The 13,696-nt window shown below is 39.8% G+C and overlaps 1 protein-coding gene across 4 annotated transcripts in view; it reads right to left on the minus strand.

Moving 5' to 3' along the window:
• Positions 1-13,696, minus strand: part of ABCC4 (ATP binding cassette subfamily C member 4 (PEL blood group)) — a 245,202-nt gene that overhangs the window by 38,704 nt on the left and 192,802 nt on the right. For all 4 annotated transcript variants that reach the window (XM_019737179.2, XM_074329431.1, XM_074329430.1 and 1 more), the window contains 4 exons: positions 12,975-13,085; positions 11,935-12,035; positions 10,677-10,868; positions 1,691-1,846 (listed from right to left, as the gene is read on the minus strand). In XM_019737179.2, coding sequence (XP_019592738.2) covers positions 1,691-1,846; positions 10,677-10,868; positions 11,935-12,035; positions 12,975-13,085 — 560 coding nt within the window. The remainder of the gene's footprint in view (positions 1-1,690; positions 1,847-10,676; positions 10,869-11,934; positions 12,036-12,974; positions 13,086-13,696) is intronic.

Genomic DNA, 13,696 nt, shown 5'->3' on the forward strand with positions numbered 1-13,696 from the left:
CCAATTGCTCTACATATTGCCAACGCTTGTTATTATTATTATTTTTAATATACCAGCTATCCCAATGGGCGTGAGGTGGCATATCATTGTGGTTCTGAAAGGGATACCTTGATTTCAAAATTACTAGTGAAGTGATTCCAATTATTTTAGAGATAAGTGGTAGGTAGCAATCGCTGTACTAAACCCTAAGATACAGGGCTACATTCTCCTTCTCTTTGGGTAACGTGTTCTATATGCTTCCCCACAAACAGGCATTTAAGAGTTCTTTATATCCACATGCCAGGAAGCACATTTGCCTGGCTCTTTTTGTCTCATCTCGTCTCTGTGTTTCTCTTCTCAAGAGGATATGTGTGTTTTTCCTCAGCTTCCTTTGATGTCCAGATGATTGTAGAGTGTAAAACCAAATAAACCAAACCAAAAAAACTAAATTAAAAAAAAATTTTCAGCACGTCTAGAGCTGAATATGTGTGTCAAAGCAGCGGGCAGGATAAAAGATGGGAGGCCCCAGGCCAGTGGGCCCGTGGCTACATACTATAGTCACTTCTCAATAAATATTTTCTGAATTTATGTTGAGTGAATCACAAGGGATGACAGGAGCTCTTACTGTGCATACGAGTATACCCCAATCTCTAGAACACTCTCTGAAAGTCATATTTCTACTAAGAAGCAGAATACAAGAAAACAGACTCAGGGCCCAGGAAGAGATCATCAGCCCAAACCTCCACCATCACAGCAACCATGTGTTAGGGTCTGCATGAAGCACTCCACCTGTACTCACACAGGTAGTCCTCACAACAGCTCCAGGAGTTGGTACTGCTAGCTGCTCTGCACTGCAAAGAAAACTGAGGTGCAGAGAGATGGAATTCCTTGTCTGATATTCTTCCTCACTGTTCTGGACTGCCTCCCTAGTTTATATCATTTACTAATGACTGAGATCTAAAAGTCGCCCCAAAGCATCTGCTAAGGTATACAAGTGGACACTCTGGTCAACGTTACTCAAGCAATAGTTCGCCATAATCAGAAGTGTCTGGACGCTGATGGTAACCACTTTGAGCACCTCTTGTAATTGCAGAAGTCAAACGTGACTTGTATTCATCCTTTGTTATCAGTATATATTATTACAATTTCAATAGTTTTTTTCCTTTCTTAAAATGTGTATACGTTTTTTTGGCACCCTCTGTCTATACTTCAATTCTCAAAGCCCCACAGTTTTATAAAAAAAGACTTCCCCGGAGATAACCACCTTTGAAAGACAGCTTTATTTCCTACAGCAAAATTCCATCAAGACATTTAAAATCCATGTTTTCCTATTGAAACCTCTTGAGTGCTAAACACACCATTTATCATTTTATTCTCAGAATTATGTGGTTATCAGTAGATAAAACTGGGTACTTGGGGAAGTTTGAGTCCAGAAATCTATCTGGGTAAGTTATTGAATCTTTCTATCTTTCCCTCTCTCTCTCCTCCCTCCCCCACCCCACTCCCCACCAAATGAATAAACAAACAAACAAAACCTGGTATCTGATTAAAATATCTACTGCAAATCCCTGCTGTTAAAAATATGCCCTACTAAGGGGGATTGGTAATCAACCCTTTAATTCAGTTTTTTTTAAAAGCAATAAAATTAAAAGCAATTAAACTTAGGTGCCCTTGTAAAAAAGAATATGTGAGAATGCTCTCACTTGCATACCTGAGGTATGATTGACATTTTCTTCCTTAAATCGTGAAGTCCAATTTCAGTTGTCAAGATCTTATCAATCCAAATTTTACCTTCGGGTTCTGATAATCTAAAAAGGGCTGAGATGAGGGAACTTTTTCCAGCTCCTGTTCTTCCCACAATGCCAACCTGTAAAGAGATCCAGGGGAGATTAGGAAAAAAACAATATGCAACAATCCTAGGAGAAACCTTGATTGTTGAAGATGAATTAAGGAAGTTCTATATTGAACGTAGTCTGAGTTTTGCAACATTGACACTGTTGACATTTTGAGCCAAACAACTCTTTGTTATGTATGTCTGAGGTCCGTCCTATGCCTTGTACCCATGTTCACCAGTATCCCAGCGTTCTACCCAGCAGACACCTTAGCACCCCCAAAATTGTGGTCACCAAAAATGTCAGACATTGACAAATGTACCTTCAGGTGGCAAACTGCCCCTGGTTGAAATTCACTGGTCTAAAGAAGAGTTAAAAATAGAGACGCAATCTACCGGCAGTGAAAAGCCAGCCATCTTCTGTTGATGAGACGTCAGCTTTTAAATTAGCATTAGCTTTATTCCTGTGTCTAGGTATTTTGAACATTGAGAATTTCTTGGATAATTGTATAGTGATGTCAACAAGTCAATAGTGGTATACATAAACAAGTATTCATGTTCCCAGAGTTCTATCTTTTAAGAGGAATTACTATTTGGTAGAGAAACCAAATCACTTCTGTATATTAAATATCTGGTTCTGTTCTGTCTTGAAAGGAAACATCTTAAAAACTCTAAATGCAGGTCTCAGCATCTTAAAAGACAGTAGTGAGTAGCCAAAATATACATAATGAGATCAACAAAAACAACAACACAGGTAATATTTGCTATTTATATGGGCCTTTCATCTGAGCAGTTCAAAAGGCATTTTACAAACCAATTAATAGTTATAAATTGCCCCTTGGGAAAGATATGTGTCAAGTATCAGTCTAGTTATTAAAACCAAAGCTGAGAGAAATTAAGTGCACTGACAATAAGATCAAAGAATCAATATAATCAGGTGAAATGCTGGTCAAGAATGAGACTGTATTGTAAAAACTGGTTTTTAGCTGTGTGTATTTAAATCTCTATGCAGAAACTGGTTTTTTTTTCCCCCCCAACCAATGAGCTTCCCGACTGAAAATTCCCTGATGGGAGCTTCCCAAGAGATGATATCTTTATTTAGGAATCTGGAATCAATGAGGGGCATAAGACATGCTTTCAATCCTTTGTAAATTAATTCAGTAGATTTAAAAAACTCACGGCTTTAAACACAGACCAACTAAACCTTTCTGAGCATTGCTTGTATGGTGGGAACTTGACATATTTTCTCATTTGAATACCTCCAAAGTTTTAAAGCTTCATCTGTAAAATCCACAATGGCATTTCAAAAAGAATTCATCTGTCTTATATGCAAATGAGGCAGCAAGTAATGAGGGACATGCAGGAGGGCAAATATCCTCTGTTCACAAGCATGCTCCATTGTCCCATCAGACTTAACAAAACACAAGTTCAAAGATAAAATTAATAAGAACTTCAAGATTCTGTCAGCAGGGCTTTTAAACTAAACACAGACCCTTCTTAGCAGGACTCTGTCAATGGCACTTTTTGCACACCAAGACGCCAGCCCTGCCTTTAATTCTTAAGTGGTAGTGTCAGGATTTGACCCAAGACCTTGATTCTAGAGTCTAAGCTCTGAACCACTTTAACTACACAATCCCTCTTGACTATATTGCTTTTCCTACTGTATTCATTTAGCTTTTCATCTTCACCACTACGTCCATGTCAAAATTACTGGTAATAATCACATGACGAGCTGAGTGGAATCTGTAGGCTACTTGGCATTCCTTTTCTCAGACCTCGCAAGCTCCCTTCCTGGCTCCACGGAAGCTATTGTAAACCATTTTCAAACCTCTTTCCTAGATTTGGGTCTCCTCATTCCCACTAAATCACCATTTTTCTATATTGATACATCATTTTCTTAATGCTGTATTTTGTCCAAATGACACATCAGAATTTACTCAGCTATTTACCTATTGCTGTAAATTTATTTTTAACGTTCCTACCACTACAACACTGCAGTGATTAGCATGCATTCCTTACTCTTATGAACTGACCTTGCCTCTAATTTTACAGAATAGAACATATCAAGTATGAAATCTTTCTTCCCCAAATTTATATATATCCTCATCTAAGTTCTGTCCCTGGTGGTTTCCCAGGGAAACACACTTTGAGAAGGAGCTTCATTCAGCAAGTTCTGTAGGGAGCACTCTTAGGAACAACATCTGTGTGGGGAGGGAAGCTATCTTTTTCTCTCAAAAAAAGAATTTATCTTTATAGAGATTAAATGTGAGAAAAATGGTTTTAGCTAATTTTATTATCTTTGTAGCCATTTTGTACTTTATGGTAAATCCTCATTTGTATTTTACAGGTGGGTCATTTTCTATATATAGGTGGGTCCTAGTACATAGATGCATGGCTCAGGTGTGTTTCGATGTATTTCTGGGTGTTCTCATATGTAAATCAACACACAGCAAGACACAGGCAAGAGCCATGTCTCTGAGAATGTGTGGATATTCCCTTGCTATCAGCGCTATTGAAACTGATCCATCTGGCAAACTGGAACATTTGTAGACTTTGGGTAAATGGCTAGTATATGGCAGGAAGGACTGAGAGCTGCTCACGACCACAAGACTGTGAGCTCCAAAGTCAAGTGAGGATAATAAGAAAAAGCCAACCCAGAGAAAACCTGGCTCTATTTCTCTCTGCTGTTCAGTCAGCAAAACTATAGTCTGAGTTTTTCACAGTTTGCCGATGGTTTTTACTAGCTGCCCATGGAGAATATCATCAATATCAGTAAGTTTACATTCATAACACCAAAGAGACACTTTGAGATACTTTCATTTTAGCTACTCTGCAACTGCCCCTTTATGTTTTCCCAACAAGGCCAAGGTTGGCCTCTGACAACCACACCAACGTGTTAGTCATTTGCACCTGAATCTCTCTTCAGACGTCAAATTCAACATAACCATTATCCAATGCCCCACTCACAACAGCTGCTTTTTCTGATTCCCCCACTTTAATCTCATAACTTCTTTGCCAGGCTCACGGGCTCAAAGCATTCACTTTATCAAGCCTTTTCCAACTCTAGCATGGCACTGAAGAGTCTACTTTTGCAATGTTTCACGACCCAATCCCCTCATTTTAATGCCCATAGTCATCGCGCCTGTGCAAGGATGCATTACCTTTTAAAAAACAACACATACCCTTTTCTTAATCATAATCAGGACACGCAAATTTGAAAAGTAAATAAATACTAGCAGTAACTCCAGCACTCTGATAAAATCAGTCTTGAAATGTGGATGTATTTTCTTTCTGGCGTGCGCGCACTAGCGCGTGTGTGTTTTCTTAAACGTACTAGCTCATATATTTAAACAAAATGGGATTAATATGAATATAGTTATAATCTGATTTCATTTACTATTTCATAAAAACATTTATTTTAATGGCTATGTAATATTACAATATGTGATCACTTATTTAACAAACCCCCTATTTGTAGATATTTTGCTATTATAAATAACTCTGCTAAATATCCTTGAAGTCTCTGAAAACAACCTTAATTATTTCCTTAAGATAAATTCTTAGATGTGGAATTGCTGAGAAACAGGTACAAACATTTTCAAAGGAGGCTGTTAAGTACTGCCAAACTACCCTCCAGAAATATGCCATCAATTTCTACTCCCACCCATTTCCTTGCACATTCACAAACCTGGGTGTTATAACTTTGTTTTAATCGCCATCGGTTTGATTTCAAAAAGTGGAATCACTTTCCCCATGACGTGCTGCTAGGAGTACGCACTAGCTAGTGGCTTCCTGGCTCTCGCATCTTCCCACTCACTTCTCAGATCAAACTCCCGAAGGACAGCTCTATGCCTGCTCGTGCCCTGGGAAGTCTTTTCTACAAAACTGCCCCAACTCACATCTCTCTCCATTCTTAATCTCCACGAATCCACTTGCTTGGGATGACTAGCTAGTGGTGAGGATCAAGCATGAAAATGTGTGTTATAAACCTGGCAGTTCATTTCCCTGTGGGCTCTGCAGGTACCCAATTCTTCATTCATTGAATCAAGGCATAGTGCAGTTGCTTATTTTGATCCCAGCACCTGGAATGCCTCTCACGTGCATTTCTACCTGCTGAAATCCTATCACAAAGTCTGTCTCGAATGCCTAATTGCTCAGAAATGCTCTACCTGTCCCCTCATATGGACTTCTCCCACCCCAACAGATGTTATAACATTTTTCTAAACTTCCGTAAAAATTGTGACCTCCTTCTTTCTTATATAGTAGCCATTTTTATACTACCTCGTTGCTTCTACTGGACTGTATGTGTTGACAGCAGGATCTGTATTAGATTCACCTTTGTATTATGTGTATTACCTGTGGTGTCCTGCACAAAAGAGGCATTTCATAGAGAGTTGAGGCGTCTATCGCAGCCTGGAGAAGTTTATGGAAAATCTATTACATATTGTTTAGGTATACAGTAAGCTGGGAAGACAGACGTGGCAGATGGATTCTATAACCATAAATACAATTGTAAATAGCCAACTCCTCATGTTCATGGGGCAGACAATAATTTATGCAGTGTAAGAGGTTATGATCATTTTACAGCCCATGATCACGATAGCTATCTTTTTCTAAACATTTACTCTGTCCAGGTCTCAATGCTAGGTACTTTTCATGTTTTATCTTGTTAAAGTTGTACAATAACCCTAGAGGTTACATCTTATTACTTCCATTTTGCAAGATAGGAGAGCAAGGCTTAGTAAGATTAATTAGCCTGCCTGAAATAATAGAGCCCAGAAGTAGCAGGACGAGACTCAAACCCAGGTCTATCTGTTTCTTATCCATTCTGCTCATGGCCTCCTTATCACTTGGATGATGTGACACCTTATTATGTCCTTCTGTCTAGCTAGAGAAAGTGAGGAGAGGTGTAGCTATAGTTAAAGAACTGGTCTACCATATGAATCTTATTGCCAGGTAGTTAAAGCATAATATGGATATGGGTGAGTATAATGTGGTGGGTGGGACAAGACAGCAGACATCTCTGAGCAAAGAGGGTACCCAAGGTCAGGTGGGCTAGCTATTAACAGGAATAAATAGCACTCACAGCTGGGGCTAGGAGAGAAACCTGCAGCCACTTGGGGCACACAGTACCTGGGAAACAGGCCAGACAGACATAGTACCCTGCTTGGGGCAGTGAGACTAATTTTTGATGCCATCAGGTGAGAAAGGGCCTCAAGTATATTGCTATGCTTGGTTGTCTCTGCCTCCTGGTCCAGGCGGGGCCCAGCCCAGCAGATGGTGAAATACCTCTAGTTCCTGCAAGAGACTGGTATGGGGAAGGCTGAACAACAAGATGCCCGTGATAAAGATAGACTATATTGAAAAGAAAGTTGGGATCACACAGAATTAGATTAAAATATAAATTCACGATTTGAAGAACATAAAAGTAAATAAATCTGTAGGGTGATAAATGGCAAAGAACTTTCTAGAGCATCATGCTCAGTCCTAGGGGTTGGGTTAATTCACGAGCTCAATTTCAAATTATCAAAGGACATTTCTTGGAAATCATGGGTTATCAGTCATGAAAACTGCCTACGGGAGAGATAACTTTACCAGGGGGTATTGTTCCAGTGTGATTCTGAGCCAAGAGGTCTGGGGGCTTGAGATCCTGTACTCTAAGAAGCTCCCAGGTGACAGAGGTGCTGCTGGCCCTGGCACCAGTTTGAGCAGCAGAGAATTAGAAAGCCGGCAAGGGAAGCAAAACAATCTGGTAGTGAGGGGAGGGATTTCTAAGAAAGTATTATGTAAAAAAGGAGAAAATGTGGGAAACTAATATTTTTGCACATTATAGCAAGGTCTAGTACACATCTATAAAAATGTATTATCCAAGTAATAGCTCTGAGCAAGAAAAAAATAATGATAAACCAAAATCAATCTACCTCTAAAGCTGGAACATGCTTTAAAATGGCCCAGTACTCTTCTAAAATGATTAAATCAACCACAAAATCATCTAAATGAAAAATGCAGCCAGTGTTTAGAATCTAACCAGAAAGCCAAAGGTACTTTTTACCTCATTTTGGTTCTTTATTTTTACTGGGTATTTCTTCTATGAATTAGTATCCTGCTTAGTACCTATTAGATTTTGTTTACTATAACTTCCAGGAATCTGGACACAGAGGAAATAAATGAAAGAGAATAAAACACCATTTCTGCTGTGTTGGTACATTTCCATATCCTCCCCCTCACAGCCTCTCTATCAAATCCAAGACCGAAGGGGTGTCCCGGAATCACGGGAGCTGGCACAGGTACGGAGGAGATGAAACCTGGGGTCTTCACAGGCAGAGTGAAATCATTTCATGACTACACTGTCTGGATACAATCTCTGAATACATAAATGAAACTAAAGGTGATACTGTGAGTGGGCCAAGATACAAATCAAAAGTTAAGTTATTGAAGTTACCATAATTCAGTCTTCAAATTCAATTTTCCCTCAAACCTTTTAGAATCTCAGATAATCCTATATGCCCTGGGGGGTTTCAAGATTGAAGAATACAAATCTGCTATGTTTCTAAGTTGTACAACAGTTTCGTAGATAATTCATATTTTATGGTTTCAAGGGAAATCTAACGTGTACAAATTAACAGAATTATGTTTAGAATGTGAAATGTGACAGACATATTATCTGACAGTCAAGAAACAGCCCGTACAGTGCTCACAGGGACAGAATTTCATCAAGAGCTGCAGTTCATGTTTTCCCAACACAGCAGCCCTCACCTTCTTCCCGACCTTCAATAAAACTGGAAATAATTAGGAGCCAGCTTTTGCCACATGACTCACTAAAGCTGCTCCATGGGTATCATTTGGGCACTAAGTTGAACATTTATTCTTTCATGTCACAAGGGTATCATTCATTAAATTATGGCTATAGTCCACTAAATGGGTCTGTGGTGAAAAGAGAGCTTAAAAGACCAGTTCTTAACATAGTTAACACATCTAGGTAATGGGTTGTTTACAGGAGTTGTCTTGTGTGTATGTTTTGTTACTGGTTGCTTCATACCTGCATATTACTCACTCACTCTCCCAGCACCCTGTGTGCCCTTCAGTATGCCATTTTCTGGGGGAACAAAAACAAAAATAAACGCTCCCTGACCTTAAGAAGCCTCAGGGGACTGTTAGATACAGACCCAAAATTACAAAGCATGCCACAAGTGCTAGCTTTTATTCTTTAAGTGTGGCAAAATACACATAACATAAAATTTACCAACTTAACCAATTTTTAAGTGTACAGTTCAGTAGTGTTAAGTACATCCACATTCTGGTACAAGAAACCTCCAGAATTCTTTTTGCTTTGCAACACAAAACTCTACCCATTAAACACTAACTCCCCATTCATTGGCACTCCCAGCCCCTGGCAACCACATTCTATTAGGTTGCTGCAAAAGGAATTGCGGTTTTTGCAGTTATTTTTAACACTTTAAACCACAATTCCTTTTGCACCAACCTAATACTTCCTGTCTCTATGAATCTGACTATTCTAGTAACCCCTTATAAGTGGAATCATATAGCATTTGTCCTTTTGTGCCTGGATTATTTTATTTAGCATAATGTCCTCAAGGTATCATCTATGTGTCAGAATTTCTTTCATTTTTAAGGCTGAATAATATTCCATTGTATGGCTGTGCCACATTTTGTTTATTCATTCATCGTTTGATGGACACTTGGGCTGCTTCCAATTTTTGGCCACTGTGACTATTCCTGCTATGAACATACGTGTAATATAAATCCTGTCTTAAAAGTATATATAAGATGCTGTGGAAGAATTTAGTCTCACAGAGGGCGTTGACTCTGAAAACAAGGAAGCTTTCTCCAGCCACACAATGAAAGTGAAGTGTCTCTGAGGTAAAGGGGCAGTGTGCTTGCTGGGAGCTGGAAGAATGGGATACTTTGGGTGTAGGGGTTGTTACATTTTAGAATTGAGGCTGGAGAGGTAGGTGGGAGAAGAGCTTCCTATAGTCTCCTCTGTTATGGTTTAGTCACTCTTCAAGGGCCTGCTCTGGTCCCAGCTGAGGGCCCCAAGTGGAATTATACACTGGCAAGACTAGGTCACAAAGCTCTTGTCAGTCTCCCTCGTGCTTCACGCTCTGCACCCTTGCATTCCTTTGATTGACTTTGAGTGAGTCTCTGGGCCCTTTACTGCCTCCAGCTGTGAGCTCTGGTTCCTGAGCCCTGGCTGGGTCATGGATGCCGGAGTCTTCTCTGGTGGCTGAGAACTGGCCACACAGCCCCTGCTGGAGGGGATATGAGGCCTCGCTATGGTTCCAGCAGCAGCTCTCCCAGCCCAGGAGCTAGCAGGGAGTCCCTAAGGATCAGATCTGTGTTTCAGAAAGAAGCAGTGTACAGGTAGGAGGGCAGGAGAAGAACAGCAAAGTATAGGTTAGAAGAGGGCAAGTCTCCGGCATGGGCCAAGGGATGGAGGAGGTTTGCAGATGGAGGGCGCCATGGGGAGGAAGCGAAGGATTAGAGAAACACAAAGAAAGTAAGACTCCTCGGTATTGGAGAGTTAGTGACAAGGGGCCAGAGCTGACTTCCAACACTTAGGCATGAAAAATTAGATGTTGGATTGAGTATCCTGAGTGAGGTCAAGTTCCAGCCCTGCGACCCAGGGCTCACCAAGCACCATGACGCAGCTCACAACAGGAGGAAAGAAACGTTGGTATCCACATTCATGGTCAGTTTCCAAGAGACGTACCTATTACCACGGATCTAATTTGTATTTGCAGAGGAACAAAGAGTCCCTTTGACACAGTCACAAGGAAGCTCGCAAGCAGATGTGGCACTGAATCTTTAGCTGAAATTTTAGAGAGGCATGAGCATTTCAACACACCTTTTCTCTTGATTTAATGAGCGCTGTCAGGTGTTTTAATACCAGAGGCCCGTCTAAACTGTACGTGAAGTTCACATTGTCAAAAACAATCACTCCTTCGTGGGGCCAGGCCGGCGGTGGGCGTTTTGGGTATTCCCAAGGAGCTTCCTTCTCCAGGTCTGTGTATTCCATCACCCTTTCTACTGAAATCATCTGAAAGACATATGATATTGCATGGGTTAGGAACGGAGGGTTTTGTTTATGGATGTTAAGAGATAATACATGAAACGTCCTGCTTTTGTACCTGGTTGGTTAAGGACATGTCAGGTCTTAACATCCCCAAAGGAGAGAAGTAGGAGTTTAATGAAGATTTTGTTGGTTTACAAACTTGGTCATCGTCTTGAGACACTTTTACTTATGGCTACTTCCCTCAAGATTGAATTAAAACTAAAAGAGCTGGAGAAATGGATGCTAAGATTTAATTTATCCACTTTCCACGCATAAAAAATTAGAGAATTTTGTCAAATAAAAGAATACTGCAGCCACCAATCAGTAATTTATGCTGCATAAGGGTCATCTGTTACAGGAGAATTCAACTGAATGGTCATCAAACCTCCTTTTAACAATCACTTTCTGCTCTATTAGGAGAGTAAGATTAAAAGATTTTCCGTTTATTGGTTTTTTACCTTTAGGAGAAGGTGCAAATATTCAAAAGAGGAGATAACTTACATATTGACCAAGCCCTCCTAAACAGCTATAATTCCACGTCTCTAACTAGCACATTCCGAGAGGGAGCTTATCGTACCAGAAAGAAGGGACACCAGCAAATTCAGGTGTTCAATACATACAAGAATAAATAATAAAATGAGAGGATCCTTATTAATTAAACAAACAACCTCAAAATACTAATTTTTTTTTTTTTTTTTTTTTAACCAGGAACAAGGAATTAACCATTAAAAAACAAAAATAAAGAGGCCTCTAAAAAATGAGCTTATATCCTCTCCAGGATTTCAGAACCTCCCTCCTACAGAGACATTTATTACATTTGAAGACAGCTTGTGATGAATATAAAACCTGCTGACATAGCATACATAAGACTGAGAAAAAGATGTATATATTTGATTTTACATTAACTTTAAACAGATGGAAGAAGGATCTAAAAAGCTCTGTTAGCTACGATGTAAAAATAACAGTTTTAATATTTTACATAAGAAGTACTTTTATGCTATTTAATGGCAAGGAGACTTGAAAAGGCTAAGAATGTTAAGATAAACATTACCATATTCTCAACTTCAGCACTTTGCCTAACACACCACTGGAACATCCCCATGAGGGTAAGGGCGTAGGACAATGCCAGGCCAACCTGTCCAGCATTCAAAGCTACATGAGGAAAAAGAAGACGAAGAAAGTCAGTTCCATTCTTAACCCCGAGCCTGGCTTCTTCTGTCACTTTACCAAGATTCCTTTATAACATTTAAACACTTTGCATATAATTATAGTAATAGTTATACTTTTTACTATCTATTGATTGACACCATAATTGATACACACACACACACACACACACACACACACACAAAACCAAAACACCCACTATGAATTCAGAAAGACTATTAAATGAGTTTATTAACCCCAACAGGATTGACATACACTTGGCAGTATTATAGATGAGTAAGTCATTACTTAGACTTTCATCATTATGGTTTCAAGGACCATTATGTAATTTCACTTTCTACAGCCAATGCAACTACAGGTAAAAATGACTAAAAACAAGGCAATGGGTACTAAAAGCCAGTGCTTTACTAAACTCCCACTCTCACTGTTCCATTATTAAATATTGTGATTTGGTGTTGTCACTAAGGAATAGTTAGGGATGGTGAGTTCATGCCATACACACCAACACCTGCTCACGTGGCAGTGAAGATAACATTCTTTCCTGCTGAGAATCTTTCTCAACCCAGTGCATCAGGCACCAAAACCTAAACCCTTAAGCTGGACAAAATGATCAGTAGTAAATTTGTCCTCTGCTCACCATATCAGACACTACCAGAATGTTCAGAAGGTCAGCTTGCTGCATTTGCATAGGTCCCAACCCATTCAAGAAAGATGAAAGGAACTCATCCAGACCCAAATGACTCCTGTACGTGGGCCACATTGCGGGGTCTGACCCAACCTGACATGCTGCAAGAGCTTTAATACAATTCATGAGAACCAAACAGTCTGTGATTTAGACAAGGTGGCAAGAGTTTAATTTAAAAATTGTAAATGCAGCTATAAATTGTAATCATACCACAAATAGTTTTTCACATCTGTACTTACTTTGTGCCAGAATCAGGGACCCAAAGGCAACAACAATGACAAAGATGGCACAGATGGCATCCAGACGTAAGGCGAACCATCGGGACGTCGTCAAAAACAAGAACCAAGCCTCTGGATTTGTGAACCATAATAAGCACAGTGAATAAGTAGAAAAACCACGTTAACTGCTTTGAACAAGGGGGAGCGTTTTGCTCAGTTGAGTTACAGAAGATTTTTACACAAAGTAGGACAGCAAAGTTGCACATCCAGGGAATCTGAAGATTCCAGAAAGCTAAGTGTGAATCAGGACAGTGGCTTTATGAGAAGCATGCACTGAAAAATTCAACCCACAACTTAAAAACTGAAATGCGATCAAACCACAGAACATGGAAACATGGTCTCATCAGTGCATTTCGCGCGGTGCTGTCTCAGTGTGAAGCTCATCCTGTCATATGGCTGACTATACCCCGTTCTCCAGGAGCTGAGCGTGTAGTTCCTAGTTTGTTTCCAGCACCCTCCATATTTACTATAAGGCCCTGTACAATGTTTATTCCTTAGAAGCCTGTGTCTAAATGACCATCTCGCTAAAAGGATCTGCATGTAGCTTTCAAAGTGAAACTTTATCTTCAAAATACAATGGCGACTGGAAAGATGGGTCAGGACTTTGCAGACTTAGAGTAAATTCTGAAATTTCTACATAGGAAAAGCTTCACTGACACAAAGAATAGTATACATCAAATGGG

The sequence above is a fragment of the Rhinolophus sinicus genome, linkage group LG04 (assembly GCF_036562045.2).
Source record: "Rhinolophus sinicus isolate RSC01 linkage group LG04, ASM3656204v1, whole genome shotgun sequence".
In the NCBI taxonomy this organism is placed as follows: domain Eukaryota; kingdom Metazoa; phylum Chordata; class Mammalia; order Chiroptera; family Rhinolophidae; genus Rhinolophus; species Rhinolophus sinicus.